Below are 20,178 nucleotides of genomic sequence, written 5' to 3' on the forward strand. Positions count from 1 at the left end.
AGCACCCGTCGGCTCCCATATTGAATTCAGCTGCTCCGCTCCCGCCAATATGTCGGCTCACTAGTTGGCACCTCGGCCCACTTCAGACGGTTCGGGCTGTTTAGAATTTAGCATGTAGTAACGTGATTAAAAAGAAATTAATAACAGCCCACGTAAAAAGTTACAGCTCTGTCGCTGTTGATTGATGAAACCAGCAGTTTGCAGTATTAATGTTTCAGGCATTTGGCGAATGTGACAAAAAATGGCAGAGTCGTTAAATAATATAAGTAATAATATAAGTAATAACGAAAATGATAATATAAGCGAAGGCATAACTGACAAGAAAGGCGGTACTGTAAATGATTGTGATGCGAGAGAAACTGTTCGTAGGCAGTTTTATAAAAATCGAATAAAAAGAGATAATGTTAAATTAGAAATTGAAGACAATACACCGCAAGAGGAAAGGCGCAGATTGTTGTTAGAATATCAAAAAAAGTATGTAGCAACATATGTATATATACATATTTTTTTTATTCATTATAACTGTATTTTGTTCTTACATTAATTTCGGTCGATTTTATTATTCTAAAATTCTTTTTTTTTATAGGCATAGAGATGAAACAATTAATGCTGCACGTGGTATATTGCCAGAAGTATATTCTTCTAAATCACAAGAAGAAGAGCGTATGGATGTGGAGGAACAACCTTCATGGTATCATAAAGTTGTTCGAAAAGTATGTAAAAATAATCGAATGATGCTGTCAGAGTGGATGCTAGATGTTCCACAAGATTTGATTGAAAATTGGATTATGGTTCCATGTCCAACAGGAAATCGTGTCAGATTGATTTCAGGCCGGGTATATATTTTTACGAATATTAATATTTATATGACATAATATTTATTTAAAAAAAAAAAAAAAAAAAAAAACAGTAAATGTATAATAATTATTTTAATGACTTTAAATTAGGGTGAAACAAAAGCATATTCTAGAAAAGGAAATATTCACGGTGTCTTTCCTTCAGCACTTCCAGGAGGAAACCCTAATAGTGACACTCATGCTTCTGCTGCTATAGATTGTATATGGATAAAAAGCCGAAAACTTTTTTATATTTTAGACGTGTTGTATTGGAATCAATTGCCATTCACGAATTGCGAGGTAATACATTTATTAATAAATTAATTTGTAATAATAAATAAATAGAATATTAATTTGTTATATAATTTTAGGCTGAATTCAGGCTGTTTTGGATCAACAATAAGTTTAAAGAAACACCAGAATTCAGAGAACGTAATACTGATACAAATCGATATCCTATTTTGCCTTCGCAAAATATCGATTGCAACTGTGACTTCAATTTAGCTTTGGCAAATATTAATGACGAACTTCATCCTTTGGACGGATTTCTATTTTATCATCGCAAAGCGTTATATACTTTTGGACAAACTCCACTTGTAACGTGGTTAAAACCTTTTATGTTACCCGAAGTACTTGGAGTATTTGTACCCTCACCACTTGACAAGAAACCAAACGACTATATAAACTTTGAACATCACGTGGAAAAGATAAAAACCAAAAAAAAATGTGATAAAATAAAAAGCGCTTCCAATCTCGTAAGTTTCTATATACGATTATTATAGGATGAATATTAATTTACGTATGTGTCGAATTTTTACTTGATAACTTTCTTTTTTAATTTTTACAGATGGAGGTTGAGAGTTTAAATTAAAGAAACCTTTGTTACAGTGATCTCAAGCTGAAATGTATTAAATTATGTGATAAAACAGTTAAAATGTAGATATATTTATTTACATTGACAAAAATATGTACGCATATAAGTTACTTTATTTTAACGTAAAAATAACTTTTTTTTATAATGACACGTAATGCAAATAGTTATTGCAACAACCATAACGTTACTGCAACATATTATTTGCATTATAAGAAATTAAAATAAGCAAAGTTCATATATCGATATGCATTGTATGAAACAGATCAAGAGCTTTGTCACTGAAGTACAACAATACATTGTTCATAATGTCAACATTCATTACTTTCATCTAAAAACAAAAAAAAAAAATTACGATATATATGAATATGCATTAAATATAATAAAACGTAACATAATTTTAAGTTATATAAAAAGATATAATAAAGATAAAGTAAAAACTTACTTTATTTTCAATTATTGTTATTCCAGGCAGTTGAATTTTACGCAGCATACATAATCCTAATTGCAAATTTCCTACTGCTAACATCTGTTGGTGCAAAACTTCGTAAAACATTTCTATGTGTTCGTGATCGAGAGATACGCTAGTTTCTTCAACTTCATCGTTGATAATGCTGCAAATAAATGGCGATATAAATAAAATATAAAATAAATGCTGCATACGAAAATTATTAGACATTTTCATATAATTAATCGGTACAGTTTCGTACGTTAATAATATCTTCCTCAGGTGTACAACGTCGAATGTAACTGTGATGGTATCCGAGACTGGTAATTCCGGTACTACATACTCCATACGGACTTCGCCAGAAAGTATCGGCTGCTCTTCTTTGTCAGTTGCCATAATTATTATCGGAATCAGCCAGTTTAAGTCATGTTCGTTGGCAGGAAGCGCAACTATCTGGCAGTCAAACATACGGCCAATAATATCGTGCGCGGCATTCATACAGCTCTGAGTGCCACGACATAATAAAAGAGGCAGCCTTATAGAGTTCTGTATACTTGAATAATTGTGCGCCGTACTCCAAGACAACAATATCCCCCTGTAAATGATTTTCTCGGAGTCTTCAATATTGGTGGTAGTTACAATTTCAATCTGAAAAGGTAATACATACGTTTTATATCAATTTGAACTCTTATAATGCTTCTGATGGTACATGCCTCGATATTAGCAAGCCAAAAATTGTAATTATATATTCCTCTTATTAAACCTTAATCGCTGGATGATCTTTATTTAGTCCATAGGCGTCGTTCATGACCAAAACCTTGGCTTCATAGCTCACATTTTCATGCGGCAAAGTACTTGCAATTTCTTCCCTCAGCTTTTTTGAATACCGTTTCAATTGTAAGTCATCCGATTGGAAGCCAAACAGAGCAGACACTGCATAAATGTTCCACTGGCCCACTAGGCCTGTAATAAAGTCAGGTTTGCAAAACTTTTTTAGATAAAATAAATAATAAAGATGTTACATATTAATGCTATTAATATTAATATAATTAAAGGACGTTTATTTCAAAATTAAAATACGTGAAATAGCTCGTCGCAAGGAAGATGATTTTATAATTATTCTCTTGTTAAAGGTCCGTTTTTTTTCTTTTTCTCTTCTGATACAAAGCACCTTGCATGCAACAACGTACCTTTTAATCCAGTGAAATCCTCTTCGGTTTCCGGCGGCGCGTTCAAGGCGAATTGCTGCCGCTGGCGCATTCGCGGAGTGCGCGGAGTATACATAACGTTGTCGTCCGCTCTATTCATCTCGCGCTCCATCTGATTCGGTTCCCGGTGGAGTGAGAAATATTGGAAACGTCGCTCTCGCAGTCGACGAATATTCGAAACAAACACGGGATCCCGCTTGCCGTCCCCTGCACGCCGGACGCAAGCGCCGAGATTTCAAAGTTGCGAAACCGCCGGACGGTGCACCGGGCGCGTCGCGCACGGCACAAAATCAATTATATCGCGCTGACGATAGCGGCGTTATTATTATCCCGCCGATTACGAGGTCTCTCTCGCCACACTCGCGGGCGGCTGGGTAACACTCCGGCCGTTTTCGCCCTGTCAGATCCGCGCGACCGCCAAGGCGGAATCTCGCCAATCGTGTTCGGTCACGCGTTTCCCTTTCCCTCCTCTCTGCGCGCATGCATCCGGGCGCTCGCGTCTCTCGATCGATGTTGACGCGACTCCGTGTTTACGTGCCGCGTTGTTTTCGTCTCCCGCGCAAAAACGCAGAACGGCCGTCGCGTTGAGAGGTTAAGGCGGAACGGCAGCTTACCCCGCGTCCCGTTGCCGATCGCCGCGAGCCCGCGTTGACCGTTCCGTGATCGTCGCGCTGCGGATGAGCGCGAGCGCGCGGCTATGGCGACGATAGAAGTCACGTTCCCGGCGGACGGGCCGCCCGGGAAGATCCTGAAATGGAGGGTGCGCTCGGACACGATGGTCGCGGCGGGCAGGATACTGCTGCTGTACCAGAGCGCGACACCGGCCGTCGACGACGAGAAGGCCAAGGAGCCCGAGAGGAAGCTGCGGGCAACTAACTTCGGCCGTGTCAAGCAGCTCCTTGCCAAGGAGGGCGACGTCGTCCAGCCTGGGTATGCTGCCTTCCCATTATTATTTCGTTGAAACAACGATGAATCACGCGGCGTAATCGTTCCCCGAAGTTCACGAAACGGCAAACGTTTGAATCCCTCGAGTACCGTTTGCTTCTTGCGTTAGATGAGGATTTTTATAAAATCAAAGTCAAAAGTCTTGGACGAAAGACTGTCTTTAAATTAAGTAACGAAGTCTTTTACTTTGCTTCCGAATATCAGACGAGAAAATTTGTATTTGAAAAATTTATATAATATTTATTTTACAGAAGCACTTTATCGATGTTGACGCGATTGAAACAATTCTGTAATATTGTTAATTATTTAATATTAAATTTATTTGAATTTTGTGATATCTGCATAGTCGATTAGTGTTCCAGGCAAGTGATAGTTCTACTGGAAGGATGCACACATCCTACTGTAATGATAGACTTGTGCGCCGAATGCGGGGCTGACTTGAGAATACAAGAAGCTAACAAAGACGGAAATGCATTCGGAGTGTCTCAAGCCAGCGTAGCTATGGTGCACAGCATACCAGAGCTAAAGGTGTGTCCGGAATTGGCGGAGAAAATTGGAAAAGAGGACAAGCAGCGTCTTCTAACGGATCGAAAATTAGTGTTACTTGTGGATCTTGATCAAACTATCGTTCATACGACGAACGATAATATTCCACCTAATTTAAAAGTACGTCGACATTTATTATACATTTATATAGAATTTACGAGCGTTAACGCTATACTAATTATTACGTATTAATTTTATTATTTTTTTTTTTAAAGGATGTTTTCCATTTTCAATTATATGGACCAAATTCCCCGTGGTACCACACCAGGCTAAGACCAAACACTCGGCATTTTCTCTCAGAAATGAGCCGCCTGTATGAGTTACACATTTGCACCTTTGGAGCAAGAATTTATGCGCATACCGTTGCGTCGTTGTTAGATAAGGATGGAGTTTTGTTTTCCCATAGAATACTTTCCAGAGACGAATGTTTCGATCCAGCATCCAAAACTGCAAATCTCAAGTATTTATATATGCTTTTTAATTTCACGTTGCATGCTAGAGATAAATATTTAGAAACTAGATAAATATGTATTACGTTACTTATTACAGAGCTTTGTTTCCATGCGGCGACGACTTGGTGTGTATAATAGACGATAGGGAAGATGTGTGGCAGGGATGTGGAAATCTAGTTCAGGTTAAACCCTATCATTTTTTCCGTCACTCCGGGAACATCAATGCACCACCGGGTTTAGAAAAAGTTGATATATTTCGACCGCCAGAACCGGTGATTGAAGATGAACCTTGTACAAATAGTTTGGAAAATAAGGACAATAAGAATGATAACCCGTTAAATGAAACAGAACAAACATCAGATGAACTTTATACGAAAGAAAAAAATCATGACGATGAAAAAGATGAAAAGACTGAGAACGAGGTAAAGGAAACAAAAAAGAAGGAAAGCGAAAATACCAAAGTGGATACTGAAGAAAATACTGAAACTAACGTTCAATCTAGTACTGAAGAAAATACTGAAACTAAAGTTCAATCTAGTACTAAAGAAAATACTGAAACTAACGTTCAATCTAATACTGAAGAAAATACTGAAACCAACGTTCAATCTACCGAAGAAGAGAATAAAACTGATAAAGAAGCAACGCAAGCTGCACCTATTGCGAAAACAGATAAAGACAGTAAACAAGTAACATCAAAACAGGAAACTAATATATTAGATGAGGATGATGATGATTATTTGTTATATCTGGAAGATATTCTTCGAAGAATCCATACTGAATTTTACGCTACATTGGATCAAGAGAATACTCGAAAATCTTTGCGAGATATAATTCCGCGGGTGCGCTCTCAAGTTCTGGAGGGATTATACTTAACTTTCAGTGGCTTAATACCCACTCATCAAAAACTTCACCAAAGCCGCGCGTATAAAGTTGCAAGAGCATTCGGAGCCGAAGTGACTCAGGTAATTTGTATACGTTATTCTTATATTATTTTATTGTATTTCTATAAATAACAATAGAACTTTGCCAGGATCTAACGGAGAAAACTACGCATCTAGTTGCTATTAGAAAAGGTACTGCAAAAGCAAACGCGGCTAGGAAAGATTCAAACATTAAAATCGTAAATTCGGACTGGCTGTGGACGTGCGCGGAACGTTGGGAACATGTGGACGAACGTTTGTTTCCTCTCACAACACAGGTACAGAGATCACAACTTATATCAAATCAAATTATGCAATCAAATTTAGCGATATCAAATTGTGGCGATAATTATTTTTACGATAATTGTTTAAAATCTCTGTTGACTCCGCATTAATAATACAGGTCTACAAAAGTCATGTAAATCGGGATAAAATCAAGTATAATTTATGTAATTTTGGTTTTATTTCGTTAACGTGAAATTGTTGAAAATTTATAGATCTGTGTAATTAACATGAAATATTTTAGGCACGTGGCTCAAGAGTACCGCCACCACACTGCAGTAGTCCGGAACGTTTCGAGGATGTTGAAAATGAGAGTACAAACTCTTTTGCTAACTTTATTAATCCACTAATGTCATTTACCCAAGAAGACATTGAATTTCCTCTCACAACACAGGTACAGAGATCACAACTTATATCAAATTAAATTATGCAATCAAATTTAGCGATATCAAATTGTGGCGATAATTATTTTTACGATAATTGTTTAAAATCTCTGTTGTCTCCGCATTAATAATACAGGTCTACAAAAATCATGTAAATCGGGATAAAATCAAGTATAATTTATGTAATTTTGGTTTTATTTCGTTAACGTGAAATTGTTGAAAGTTTGTAGACCTGTGTAATTAACATGAAATATTTTAGGCACGTGGCTCAAGAGTATCGCCACCACACTGCAGTAGTTCGGAACGTTTCGAGAATGTTAAAAATAAGAGTACAAACTCTTTTGCTAACTTTATTAATCCACTAATGTCATTTACCCAAGAGGAAATTGAATTTATGGATAAAGAAGTAAACGAGGACCTGGAAGATATGATTTTCGAGGACGAAGAAAATATGGATGATGTGGAAGAATGTGGTACGTTAATACGTCATCAAAGTACCGACTCCGAAGATTCTGAGAATGGTAAAGCACATTTCGAGAAACTTGTAATATGCAATAAAAATTGAAATTTAAAAACATTTTTGTTTAATTATGCTATGTAAAATATAACTTTTAAATCTGATTTTATATTTATAAGATTAAATTAACTGTAGTTTTTTTGTTTTTTCTTTCGTTACAGATACAGACGAACTGAGCGGTCCAGAAAGAAAGAAAAGAAAAATTTCCAATGGTAACTCTGATACACATACCCAGGATAAAGATGACAAATGTGACAGTGACGACGACAATAACGATAATGAAGACGATGATAATAACGATAGTGAAGATGATGTTACTGAGCGTTTTAACAGAGGAGAAAATATATCCGATTACGTAGATTTAGGCGATAATTCACAAGATTCCGTGGACGATTATGATGAAGAAAATGAAGAAGATGAAGAAGATAACGTAGTTTTAGGCGATAATTCACATGATTCCGTGGACGATTATGATGAAGAAGATAACGAAGATGACCGAGAATGGAATGCATTAGGTGCTGCACTCGAAAGAGGGTTCCTTGCTGAGTTATAAATTCGATAACCGAAGCCGGGTTATTGATAATAATATTTGTATACTCTAACAAAATTAGAACAAAATATAAAAATATTAAAAACTTGAAATGAGTATATGAAAATAGTTAATGTATGCCATAAGAGGTATACAAAGGTAACAAAAAAAGAAAGAAAAAAAAGGAAAAAAAAAAAAAAACTTATGCCTGTACATTTCATAATAATTCTATTTCTGTATTAAATTTTCAAATTTTGCACATATAATTAAGCGCAAAAATAGTTTAAAGTAAAAAAAAAAAAATTAATATCAGTAAATATTCTTCTTTGAAGTAAAACTGTGGATAATATTGTAGCACTGTGAATAATACACGTGCCATTGAACATATTTGCAAAATATTTGCTCATGCAAGAGAATATTGAAAATCAATATTATTTTTATTTGTATATACATATATAATAAATATATTATTATAATTTTATTCTCTAATCAGTTAAGAGTTATCGCATTAATTAATTGCATTAATAATATTGATCTTAAGTAAGCTTTTGTATTGAAATCTTAGAATGTATCAGAATTGGAAAATAAAAACTTGTAGTATATATAATTTCAAAAAGGATTGGAAATATTGTTACAAAATGTTATCTTTCCAAAGTTTTCATCTCTGTTACTTACAGTTTCTTTTTTCCAATATCATGACTTTTCGATCGTATTTTTACACGCTCGTACGATACGTATAAAAGTAAACGCTGAAATATCTAAAAAGAATTTCTTTTTTTTTTTTTAAATTGAATCTGTATTGAACTTCTATCAAAAAGATTGGTAACAAATTTTTTATTGGTATCCGAAGAGATGCACTAGGAATAGTGGTGATATTGCGGTTAAAATGGTGCATGTTACATTTAGAGAAATATATTGCAACGCGTTAAAAACGAGGAAGCAGTTTTTGTAAAATCTCCAGAAAAATTATTGAAAGAATTGTAGTTGTTATATTTTTTCTTTTTTTTCCCCTGCCTTTGGAAAATTAATTTTTTTTTTCATCGTTGTTAAATTTACAATTCGACTAATTAAACTTGCCAAATTTTCTCTTTACCTATTAGTGTATAATATCAGCGGCAAGTTTATCTAATTGATCAGGTTACGGATGTAGCCAAGTACAACCTTGTAGGTATTAAGTAGACTCACTTACAAGCTGTACAACGGTGAAGCTAAGAAGTTCCGAGATAATAATTAATATCCAATTACTAACGGAGGAACTTTAGTTTTCCACGACGGTGAGCTTAATTAAGCGCTTCCTTCATCAATAATACAGCAAGTGTTGTGTACACGTGTGCGTACGTTCATAAAATAATACAATACATAGCGAGGTGAAAGATTTGTCAAGTCCCAGCGACGTTTCTCGGTTTCCGAATGTGTCGATTATATTTAAAAAAAAATCGCGGGGTGAAGATGGAATTCTCTCAATCAAGTATTCTCGATCTGCGATCGTCTTGCTCGAGATTCGCATTTACGTTCTGAAAAGCACGGCGCGTATCTCCGCATTATCCGCGACGGCATCGCGCGGCTGAAGCTGCGCGAACGTACAATGAAGTTTCCTCTAGGCTCCCGTCGAAGGTAAATTACATTTAACCCTTCGATTGCCGCACGTTACGTGCATAAGCTACTGAAGCGAACAGATCCATACGCTGTCTTCTGTACGGCAGACTAGCGCCCGTGATGCACTAACGCGGTTAGGAAATTATGCGATTACTTAATAGAACTTGCATGTACGGCCTTTGTGTGATCGACCTTTGATTTACAATGACACTTGCGCAATTATCAGGCCTTCAGCCCCTTCGAACGGCGGAAGATTTCACAAAGCAAAATACCCGGAGCTTTTGAGAGCGCTAAGAAAATTTCTATCCCACGCGGCCTACGTAATAATTCAAGGAATTTCTTGTACGAAAAAAAGAAAGAGAGAAAAAAAATTAAGATAAAAATAAAGACGTGGAATTACGCAAACGTCGCCAGTTTGTTATTAGATCGCTTCGAGTGGTTTAGAAAATAGGTTTAGAAAATATAAGACGATCTCTCGGCGAGTTTCGCGGACTGGCGCGAGAAGAGATAAAAATCGCGAGGGACTCGAGCGCGGCAGATCAATCTTTGCACATCAAAGACCGAATATTCCGGAATATATTACTCTTATCTCCCATATGCCGCCACCCTTCGTTTCGCGCGACGCCCCAACGAAACGTTCGCGTTCGCGAAGACTGTTGTTACGTTGCGGAATGCAAAGGAGCGGGAACGTTAATTCACGGATGATCGCTTCGCGAATCGGTCGGCAATCGGGGTTCGTCGCTCATCCAGGAAATTCCATTGTCGGTGGGGAAAAAAAAAGATTAGATTCGACGTGATGCCGCGGCAAACGGACGTCCGCATAACTTGCGTAATTAGAAAATTCGCAGAGTCGTTCTTATTTTTAATTTCGCCAGCGCGGAGAATATTTCTTTTACCCGGCTGCATAGATTTTGCGACGTTATTTTCTTTTACGTCGTTCGATTAAGTTTTCGACGATCCGTTTGTTTCGGGGCCGCTCCCTGCATTATCTCGTTCTCAAAAGCAGCGTGTCGGGATTTCCATATAAATATGGCTCCGCGATTGCTGTCGCGTCTCGGTGGTCACAGCTCAACGATCTTGCACAAATGAACGCATAAATTAAACCCCCCTTTCGTCCTGCTGCACATGACTTGCGCGCGTACGCAAGCACCGCTGGATCGTTGACGGTGCCGGTCGTTCCCAAAATTTTATGCGGCCAAATAAAACCGTAACGTCGGGTGGAAAAAATTAGATAAGGGCTCCCGAAAGTCGTACCGCGTATGCGAAATAAATATCTTTGTCGATAATAAGTACGCTATATATTTTTCGTATATGTATGCGTTAAGACGTGATCGAGGTGCTCTGAGCTGCCACGCGTCGTTCAGTAAGAAATTAAAGTGCCGCACGCCGATATCAGTGCACTCTCAATTTAAACGCTTTCAAATTTAACTCACAAAAAATCAATCCTATTTTATTCAACTATTAAGTCGGCGATTTTGTGGTTTAATTTAATTTTAATATTTAATTAATACGTTCAGGCAAAGACGGTCTTCGCGATTTTCGAGATCGAGGACGACCCGGCGGGAGTGCCGTCTTTATCTGGACATGCTAATTAAATATTACAATTAAATCGAACGAGAGTAACGAATAGATAGGCGCGGGGGGGGTGAGGTGGGGGGACAGGGTGAGAGCGAGCGCGCGAGCCTACGTGATTCACGCTAGGTATGTTCCCCCACTACTCCCACTCTCGCTCTGTCCTTCTCCAGCGGTCGAGCAACACACACGTACATACGCGCTACGCAGCGACCGCGTGTTCGTGCCGGAATTAACTAATACGTATTTGCGTTCAATAAAAAGCTCGCGATACGAGAATGATCTCCTCTCTATTCTCCGTGTGAGGAGAGCACGTGTGATTCTCCGCGCGTGGAGAGCACGTGTCGCAGTCGGTTCGCCGGTCGTTTCGGGAGTTTCGCAAAGTATACGGGCGTGATTTTTTGGCTTTGTTCTAAACGCGAGTGCCGGACAGGGTCGCGCGAAGGTAGATAATTCACGCGATTGTAAAATCACGGTCGGGATGTTCGCGAGTGTCCAGTGCGCGGAAGGATGACTCGACACGGAAACTGAGAGGAGGAGCAGGCCCAGGAAGGGTATCCTGCCGCAGCGGAGCAACCCCGGGGTAAGTATCAATTTTTCTACGAAATTAAACGGTTCCTTATTTTTTCATTATTTTATTTAATCAGATGTGACGTCTACTAAATTATTTTTTAACTTTTCTGTTACAGATCAAGAGGATCTCCGCTGCCGTGCGCCGATATTTAATTACACGAACCGCAGAGGTTCGTCGGTCGTTTTCGGGAGTGCCGCTAAGTTCTCGGACGTTTCTTTTTCGATAATCTTTTACGGAAGTGCGTTCGCGAGTTTCCAGTGCGCGGAAGGATGGCTCGTCACGTCCCAGCTGAGAGGATGAGCAGGCCCACCAGGAGGCATCATGCATCGGCGGAGCAACTTATAGGTAAATATAAATTTTTTCTCGTTTAGAAAATCTTGAAAAAAAAAAAAAAAAAAAAAAATTAAAGCTTTACCTTTACGTTAATTTAAACAGCAACATGTCTACATTAATATGTTCCTTTTTATGTTACAGCCACCGGCAGAAATCTACAACTCCGCTGTATGCAGATTGGGTAAGTCAGTAACTTGTTTTCAGGATTTTCTCTTTACAGCAGTGCCGAAAAATATCGCGCGCAAGTAGATCAATAATTATCGCGAATATAAAATCACGGTCGCGTTCGCGAGTGACTTGTGCGCGGAAGGAGGACTCGTCACGACGTCGCAACTGAGAGGAGGAGCAGGCTCAGGATGGGCATCCTGCATCGGCGGACCAACTTATAGGTAAATATAAATTTTTTCTCGTTTAGAAAATCTTGAAAAAAAATTAAACTTTACCTTTATATTAATTTAAACAGCAACATGTCTACATTAATGTTTTATTTTATGTTACAGTCACCGGCAGAACTTAACAAACTCCGATGAAGCTCATTCAGACTGGTGAGTCGAATGACTTTTTTTTCTTCTAATTCGTATTTGGGGTCTTTTAAAAAATAACGCGCGCACGATTTCTTCTAGTAAAATAAAATAAAAGCGTAAGACAGTCAGCTCAGCTTGCAATTCCCACCCACATTAACGCACATTAACATACATTCACATACGAAACTGCAATTGTACACTCATACGCTCGACAATCTTTTAAATCTTTAAAACAATTACTTACGGTAATAATTAATTAATAAAATGCATTAGCAGCGACAGACACGATGCTAGCAAAATCATGTTACATATAAAGCGTAGAGCGTGAATTATAAATAATTTGTAAGATCACGAAAGATTCTCTTGATCGATAATCGAGCTATAAGGCGAACAATTTAATTCGTTTCGTGCGAAATAAAATGTTCGATGGTATCGGGCGATTGTAAAATTCGCCGGAAGGAAAAACCCGTGTCGCGAACAATCGCAGCTTATGATGATTGATTCAACGCGCGAAATCAGAAGGGTCGGAAACCGGGGCGCAAAAGAACCCTCCATACTCCCCCCCCGTCCTCCCTTCACCCCGTCTCACTTTACGGTCCCCCCCATAAATCAAAGAACGATTACACGTGTAAATATACCGGCTCTTGCTTCGGGCACCAGCTGTGCTTTACGGAAATACCCCTTACGTTCTGTTTATCCACGAATCAATACGCGTGAAAAATCGCAAATGATTCTCACGTTTCGTCGCGTCTGAGAGCGAGAAGGATCGGCTCCCTCGCCGATCAACCGTAAAAAGAATAAAATAAATAAACACGCTAAACTAAACCACTAATCGTAACCAATCTTTGCAATCGTTGCAATCTTCTATCTTTTCATCGAAACATTAATCGAGCTTCGTTATCTTCCGCTCAGTCGCTTTAGAAAAAAAAAATATCAATTAATCAAAAAAAAAAATTTCTTATCGCAAATATAATTACAGCAATGTTGTTCCTTACGGCTACTATTAATTAGTCTCGCAAACTTCATTAAACTTAGCAGATTTCACCTTTAAGTGAGAAGCAAAGGCAAGTTCGTAACTAATTTCTTTTTCTTTTTTATTTTATTTTATTTTTTTTTCTTTTTTATTTTTTTTTCTTTTTTATTTTATTTTTTTTTTCTTTTTTTTTTTTATCGATGAGAGTGATTCTAATAATTTATAATTTGCAGTATAATTTGGAATATTTCAAAAGAATATTTTTATGCCTCGTACAAGTATATGTAAGAGGCATGTTGAGAATTAGAAATGAGCAAATTACATATTTTTATAAAATATTTCCAGACTGCTTTGCGCGAACAAATTACTTCGTAATTAAAATCAAGCACCGTTTATAAAATAATATTTTAATTTCCTAAATTTGTATCTAACCCTCATTCTCTGTTAAAAGTCACTTCGGCAATAGCTCGCAGGTGATTCGCTTGTGGGTCAAGGCCACCGGCCAATCAGATTCGCGATTATAATACAGTTGCAAATGTAACACTTTGCCGAACGCAATAAAAAGTCCGGCGATCGTGGGTGGTCGATTGTCTTCGGTCGCGTTCGTCTCCTCCCGCACGAAAGCACAGTGATCGCGTCGCAACTCGCGAGTCGCGACAGTCAGTGTTAGACGATTCGCGGGTTCGAAAGTTTTTCTCGCGTCGCAGAAGCAGCTCTCGGTGCCCCTCGTGTACAAGATATCGTTCCGTTCGAGGTAACAAGCCCGCTGAATCGACGAAGATCCGTCGTGGACGTCGCGGAGGACATTCTGAGCGGCCGAACGGCGATCGTTCTCGTCGCGAATCTAACAAGCAAGGATCGAGCGCGCGCGCATCATTTCTCAACCACTAGCTCGTCTCGTCGGTCGAGGTAAGCTCGCGTCTGCAATCCGGTCGCTTTTTCGAGTATCAGGACAGGCTCGTACGTGCCGGCCGCACGTTTCAATCGTCGGGAATCACGTCGCGCAACTGTTCGCGTTGCGTCAGCTCGAGCTGCCGGTCGCGGATCGTCCGCGGAATCTCGACTTGCGTCGCGGCGAGCGGGAACTCGCGTCGCGAAGCCATCTTGGCGACTTTTTTCTTTCGATGCGAACAGTCTCCACCGGAAGTGTCGTTCATTTATCACGCGGCCGAACGATGATCGTTCTTGTCGCGAATCTAAAGTGAGGATCGAGGGTGCGCGCGCATTAGTTCTCAGCCGCTAACTCGTCTCGTCAGTCGAGGTAAGCTCGCTTCTGCGATCCAGTCGCTTTTCCGAATATCAGAACAGGCTCGTACGTGTCGGTCGCAAGTCTCAATCGTCGGGAATCACGTCGCGCAACTGTTCGCGTTGCGTCAGCTCGCGCTGCCGGCCGCAGATCGCCCGCGGAATTTCGACTCGTGTCGCGGCGAGCGGGAACTCGCGTCGCGAAGCCATCATGGCTACTTTTGCCTTTCGATGCGAACAGTCCCCCGGGAGTGTCGTCTATCTTGTCGCGCGTACGAACGGCGATCGTTCCCGTCGCGAATTTAACAAGAGAGGATCGAGGACGCGCGCGCATCAGTTCTCAACCGCTAGCTCGTCTCGTCAGTCGAGGTAAGCTCGCTTCTGCGATCGGGTCACTTTTTCGAGTACCAGGACAGGCTCGTACGTGTCGGCTGCACGTCTCGATCGTCGGGAATTACGTCACGCAATTGTTCGTGTTGCGTCAGCTCGCGCTGCGGTCGCAGATCGCCCGCGGAATCTCGACTCGCGTCGCGGCGAGCGGGAACTCGCGTCGCAAAGCCATTATGGCGATCTTTGCCTTTCGATGCGAACAGTCACCTACGGCAGTGTCCATTTTGTCGTCGCGCGTCCGGTCGAACGCGAATATCGGCCTGCGTCGAAAATCGAGTAATTATCACGATGTACGTTAATACGCACGTATGTGGGTGGAGAAAATATGCTGACGAAGGTAAGCTTCCGGGCGTTACACAAATTTATTGCGGGGATAACGAGAGAGGAAAGAAGGAAGGAGGGGGGATTGTATTACGTAGTCGAATAATTATTTTCAGACAATTTCTTGGAATAAAAAAATAATTCCTTTTTATTTTTTCTCTTTACAGTAAGTGCTCGAGAGTGTGCTTTTCGCTGTTCTTCGACGAACCGAGGACCCTTCAAAGACACCGAGTTAGAGACGCAATACGCGACGCATCGTGAACTCTCTCTCTGGCGCTTCCCAGACCTCGTAAGTGCGATCTGCCCGAATATCTCGATGATGATATTGCCGGCGTTCCTCGACTCGGACGGCGTCCATGAATTGCGCAGATCACCCGAACATCGAAGCGGGTACGTCGAGATACAGACGTATAGCATGGAACTTCGCGGAGAAGCGAACCAGGGTGGCGTCGCTCTCTTCCGGGTCGCGTTGAGAGGTAAGCGAGGCAGGAGGGGAATCATCTTACATAGTCGAATAATTATTTTCAGATAATATTTCTTGGAATAAAAAAATAATTCCTTTTTATTTTTTCTCTTTACAGTAATTGCTCGCGAGTGTGCCTGTCGCTGTTCTTCGAGGAACCGAGTTAAAAACGCAATACGCGACGCTTCGTTGACTCTTCCTAGCACTTCCCAGATCTCGTAAGTGCGATCTAGCCGAATATCTCGATGATGATATTCGCCGGCGTCCCTTGACTTGGACAGCGTCCATGATTCGCGCGGATCACCCGAACATCGAAGCGAGTACGTCGAGATACAGACGTATAGAATGGAACTTCGCGGAGAAGCGAACCAGGGTGGCGTCGCTCTCTTCCGGGCCGCGAGGCAGAGGTAAGCGAGGCAGGAGGGGAATTATCTTACATAGTCGAATAATTATTTTCAGATAATATTTCTTGGAATAAAAAAATAATTCCTTTTTATTTTTTCTCTTTACAGTAATTGCTCGCGAGTGTGCCTGTCGCCGTTCTTCGAGAAACCGAGTTAAAAACGCAATACGCGACGCTTCGTTGACTCTTCCTAGCACTTCCCAGACTTCGTAAGTGCGATCTGTTCGAATATCTCGATGATGATATTCGCCGGCGTCCCTTGTCTCGGACAGTGTCCATGATTCGCGCGGATCACCCGAACATCGAAGCGAGTACGTCGAGATACAGACGTATAGAATGGAACTTCGCGGAGAAGCGAACCAGGGTGGCGTCGCTTTCTTCCGGGCCGCGAGGCAGAGGTAAGCGGGGCAGGAGGGGAATTATCTTACGTAGTCAAATAATTATTTTCAGACAATATTTCTTAGAATAAAAAAATAATTCTTTTTTATTTTTTCTCTTTACAGTTAGTGCTTGCGAGTGTGCCTGTCGCCGTTCTTCGAGGAACCGAGTTAAAAACGCAATACGCGACGCTTCGTTGACTCTTCCTAGCACTTCCCAGATCTCGTAAGTGCGATCTGTCCGAATATCTCGATGATGATATTCGCCGGCGTCCCTTGACTTGGACAGCGTCCATGATTCGCGCGGATCACCCGAACATCGAAGCGGGTACGTCGAGATACAGGCGTATAGAATGAAACTTCGCGGAGAAGCGAACCAGGGTGGCGTCGCTCTCTTCCAGACAGTGAAAAAGGTAGGTGGGGTAAGGGGGAAATCGTCTTACGTAGTCTAATAATTATTTTCAGACAATATTTTTTGGAATAACGAAATAATTCCTTTTTATTTTTTCTTTTTACAGTGAGTGCTCGCGAGTGTGCCTTTCGTCGTTCTTCGAGGAACTGAGGACCCTTACAAAGACACCGTGTTAAAGACACAATACGCGACGCTTCGTTGACTCTTTCTAGCGCTTCCCAGACCTCGTAAGTGCGATCTCTTCCGAATATCTCGATGATGATATCGTCGGCGTCCCTCGACTCGGACGGCTTCCGTGATTCGCGCGAATCCCCCGAACATCGAAGCGAGTTCGTCGGGATACAGGCGTATAGTACGGAACTTCGCGGAGAAGCGGGCCAGGGTGGCGTCGCTCTCTTCCGGGCCGCGAGGGAGGTAGGCGGGGCAGGGGGGAAGTCGAGGTGGAGGAGAAGCGACGGGCGCGAAGAGGGGAAGGTAGCGGCGCGCGCGCGTGTGTGGGTGGACGTCTGGTAGGGTCGGCGCTGCAGGGGAATCGCAGCACGCGGCGGACGAGGGAGCGTGAGGCGGGGGTAACGGCTAGTCCGCGTCGGTAGGGGTGGCGGCGGATCCCGGTGGCACTCTCAGTCCCGAGAGCGGAGTCAGAGAGGCGGGAGAGCGCGACGCGCACTCGAAGCTCGCCCGTCCGTCGTTCCGCCTCGTACGAATCCGCGCGATAACTCCCGCACGTTTCCCGTGTCGCGACGTCGCGAGCCGTAGGTGTCCGTCGACGCGAGGTGTTTGTGGAATCTGCACTGAATCCCCGCGCTTCCCGAACGGGTACATCGCTGGTGCGTCGAATGGTACTCGCCCTTCCTGATAGTGTTGTGAAAAAGGGCGATCCCGATCCTCGCGAAAGTAACGACGGCATCGCTCACGCCGTATCTGCCTCTCTTCCGGGGAGGAGGGGGATACTGCGGACGGAGCAGATGCCCGCGTGTGCTCGACGGAGCGAGCAAGGGGTGGGACGGGAAAACGCAACGATTTTATTTGGAGAGGCGCGTCTCCCGACGAGTTTTCGGAAATTTTCTCTCTCGGTTTTCGCGACGCGTCGCGGCCGACGGCAACCGAGAAAAGGGCTCGCCGTTGCTGAACCCGGCGGACCTTCGTAGATCTCCTCGCGGGGCTTCCTGTCTGAAATAGATACCGCGCGACGCTCTCGACGTAGGGACGTGAATCGCGCTCGTCTCCTTTCACGCGAGATCGATCGTCACGTGCTCCAGACGGCTGCCGGAATTCGCGTGCCGATCGCGGAGGCCCGTCACGTGCCTCTCGACGACGGAGGGTGGGCCGAGCTTCGTCGGCCCTCGATTATCCTCGCATTCGCTGCCTCGCGGATGCACTTCGATTTTCGTGACGCGCGCGCGAATTTCGTGCTGCTCTATTTTTATTGTATCTCAAAGTTTAACGAGCCCCTTACGGCGGTATCACGCCCAGGAGAATTCGGTCCGGGTTCTTCCGAAAATCCGATAATCGGGCCGTGTATTCGGCGATAGTGAATCAGCCCCTTCGGTTTACCTACCCACGGAGAGAAGCGGTACTCGTTGTCGCCGATCTTCCCTTCACGCGGACGAGATTACGGTAGTGAATCGCGTCGGGTCCAGGCCGGTTTCCCTGACGGCGTCGCTCTCGCACGTTGCAGATCCCTTGGCGCGTCCCGTACCGCCGATCGTCGAAAACCCACCCGGTCTGTGCAGTGAACAAACGCGATTAGTAACCGAAGGCGAGATGCGCGACGCGAGGTCTGGTTTCGTCGCGGCTAAACCGCGGCTGCCTCGCGTGGCGGCGCAACGTCGATGCTGAATCGCGCGCTCGGCACGGCACGTGGACGGCGGTGGCAGTGCTCCTCGAGCGGACTTTTCTCTTCCCCGCCCCGCCCCGCGGATGACAGCTGGACGTTTTCGCCGCGAGAGTGACAGTGAGATCATCGCGCTCAGTTGAGCTGGGAAAAGAGCCGAGGCTCTCGCCGTCGCCGAGAGTTCGCTGACCACGGTGCTGGTGGATACCCTGACGAGGACTACTCCGTGAATCGAGTGGTGATCCCGTAGTGATGCCGTGATGGGCTGCGGCTCGAGATCGTTCTTCCTGACCACGCTCCTCCTCGTGGCTGGATTACTGTCGATCGCGCTGTTCGTCGAAACATCATCTGCGACTCGTGAGTACCACTTTCAATATTTAGAACATATTTATGTTATGAATATTGTTGTTATGAATATTGTTGTTATGAATATTGTTGTTATGAATATAAAGAAACTTGTCACATGTATTAGAACTCGCGGATGTTTTAATTACGCTATCGGCGTAATCGTTTTTTTTTGGGTGGGCAAAATTTCTCTGCGATCTCCTTGCGCGAAATGCTAATCGCTGGCAATTGCGCGATTGTATTTCGAGAGGAAAGAGCGCGAGATGAAAAGGGGAATAAAAAAAAAAAGAAATACACGCGACAGAATATTTCTATTGCGCTAGTGTAATCTATAATTTCAAGCGCATCGCTTTAAACTGGGAGGACAGATTTTAGTAGCGGAAGAGGGTTTTTTTTTTCCTCTTTCTCTTTTTGTCCGCAACTTGGCGTACATGGAAATGTGAGTCTCTCACAGAAATTTGTATAAAATTCCTTTTTTTTTTTAAATTTTTGTTTGCGAATAACAAGAATTTTAAAAAACGTATATGTAGTGTAGTGATTTTTTGTTAGGTGAGTAGTAATTAGAGATCAAAATTCGATATATATATATTGTGTCAGGCGACACTGTCTTTATTTCGTATCGAAGAGAATACTTGACTCTTTTTTGTCCGCACCGTCTATTTATACATTTCGCGGTTTTTAGAATAATTCGGCGCTTTTTAGAGTTCCATGATCCTTCGCTTTATTTACTGTAGGAGCCGAGTCATATTTGTTTCGACGGTGCCTATTTTCTCGCGTTGTTTCTATTATCGGCTAATACATAATGCGGTGCGTCTTTTACAAAAATTTTACCGGACTTTTATAATTTTAATTCTACATTCGGCCATTTCTGACCTATAA

General features: G+C 42.2%; 4 protein-coding genes across 9 annotated transcripts in view; 3 read left to right on the forward strand and 1 right to left on the reverse strand.

The window, feature by feature from the left end:
• The first annotated feature begins 7 nt into the window (after positions 1 to 7).
• Positions 8 to 1,826, forward strand: Snup (snurportin-1). The gene is made up of 5 exons (XM_070670818.1): positions 8 to 474; positions 587 to 836; positions 948 to 1,136; positions 1,208 to 1,591; positions 1,684 to 1,826. The coding sequence occupies exons 1-5, from the start codon at positions 242 to 244 to the stop codon at positions 1,705 to 1,707; spliced, it is 1,080 nt and encodes a 359-aa protein (XP_070526919.1). The 5' UTR covers positions 8 to 241; the 3' UTR covers positions 1,708 to 1,826.
• LOC139110779 (uncharacterized) lies at positions 1,806 to 3,844 on the reverse strand. The gene is made up of 5 exons (XM_070670819.1): positions 3,346 to 3,844; positions 2,919 to 3,118; positions 2,418 to 2,803; positions 2,153 to 2,321; positions 1,806 to 2,038 (listed from the first exon to the last, which is right to left on the reverse strand). The coding sequence occupies exons 1-5, from the start codon at positions 3,473 to 3,475 to the stop codon at positions 1,943 to 1,945; spliced, it is 981 nt and encodes a 326-aa protein (XP_070526920.1). The 5' UTR covers positions 3,476 to 3,844; the 3' UTR covers positions 1,806 to 1,942.
• A 66-nt stretch (positions 3,845 to 3,910) lies between these two features.
• Positions 3,911 to 8,553, forward strand: Fcp1 (RNA polymerase II subunit A C-terminal domain phosphatase Fcp1). Of its 3 annotated transcripts, none has more exons than XM_070670810.1 (8): positions 3,911 to 4,293; positions 4,671 to 4,974; positions 5,070 to 5,314; positions 5,404 to 6,268; positions 6,337 to 6,504; positions 6,753 to 6,902; positions 7,151 to 7,412; positions 7,570 to 8,553. In XM_070670810.1, exons 1-8 carry the CDS (start codon positions 4,061 to 4,063, stop codon positions 7,959 to 7,961), a joined length of 2,619 nt encoding a protein of 872 aa, XP_070526911.1. In that variant the 5' UTR covers positions 3,911 to 4,060; the 3' UTR covers positions 7,962 to 8,553. The 3 variants fall into 3 exon arrangements, with proteins under 3 accessions (XP_070526911.1, XP_070526912.1, XP_070526913.1); XM_070670811.1 differs by having other exon boundaries at positions 7,151 to 7,364; XM_070670812.1 differs by having other exon boundaries at positions 4,162 to 4,293; positions 4,663 to 4,974.
• A 5,642-nt stretch (positions 8,554 to 14,195) lies between these two features.
• Positions 14,196 to 20,178, forward strand: part of Tei (irregular chiasm C-roughest protein teiresias) — a 309,776-nt gene continuing 303,793 nt past the window's right edge. The window contains exons 1-6 of one of the 4 annotated variants that reach the window (XM_070670714.1): positions 14,196 to 14,418; positions 15,633 to 15,941; positions 16,047 to 16,335; positions 16,441 to 16,729; positions 16,835 to 17,121; positions 17,227 to 19,311. In XM_070670714.1, coding sequence (XP_070526815.1) covers positions 19,215 to 19,311 — 97 coding nt within the window. In that variant the 5' untranslated portion in view covers positions 14,196 to 14,418; positions 15,633 to 15,941; positions 16,047 to 16,335; ... (1 more) ...; positions 16,835 to 17,121; positions 17,227 to 19,214. The other 3 variants (XM_070670715.1, XM_070670716.1, XM_070670713.1) reach the window with 3 other exon arrangements.

The sequence above is a fragment of the Cardiocondyla obscurior genome, linkage group LG21 (assembly GCF_019399895.1).
Source record: "Cardiocondyla obscurior isolate alpha-2009 linkage group LG21, Cobs3.1, whole genome shotgun sequence".
Lineage (NCBI taxonomy): Eukaryota > Metazoa > Arthropoda > Insecta > Hymenoptera > Formicidae > Cardiocondyla > Cardiocondyla obscurior.

Excerpts from the sequence above, each read along its gene's own strand:
- Fcp1 (XM_070670810.1), top strand. The coding sequence starts at position 4,061 with ATGGCGACGATAGAAGTCACGTTCCCGGCGGACGGGCCGCCCGGGAAG. Across the intron at positions 6,269-6,336 it reads TCGGAGCCGAAGTGACTCAG|GATCTAACGGAGAAAACTAC; the intron begins GTAATTTGTATA and ends GAACTTTGCCAG. Across the intron at positions 7,413-7,569 it reads CTCCGAAGATTCTGAGAATG|ATACAGACGAACTGAGCGGT; the intron begins GTAAAGCACATT and ends CTTTCGTTACAG.
- LOC139110779 (XM_070670819.1), bottom strand. The coding sequence starts at position 3,475 with ATGGAGCGCGAGATGAATAGAGCGGACGACAACGTTATGTATACTCCG. Across the intron at positions 3,119-3,345 it reads GGATTTCACTGGATTAAAAG|GCCTAGTGGGCCAGTGGAAC; the intron begins GTACGTTGTTGC and ends ACTTTATTACAG. Across the intron at positions 2,322-2,417 it reads CTGAGGAAGATATTATTAAC|CATTATCAACGATGAAGTTG; the intron begins GTACGAAACTGT and ends ATTTATTTGCAG.
- Snup (XM_070670818.1), top strand. The coding sequence starts at position 242 with ATGGCAGAGTCGTTAAATAATATAAGTAATAATATAAGTAATAACGAA. Across the intron at positions 475-586 it reads TTGTTAGAATATCAAAAAAA|GCATAGAGATGAAACAATTA; the intron begins GTATGTAGCAAC and ends TTTTTTTTATAG. Across the intron at positions 1,137-1,207 it reads TGCCATTCACGAATTGCGAG|GCTGAATTCAGGCTGTTTTG; the intron begins GTAATACATTTA and ends ATATAATTTTAG.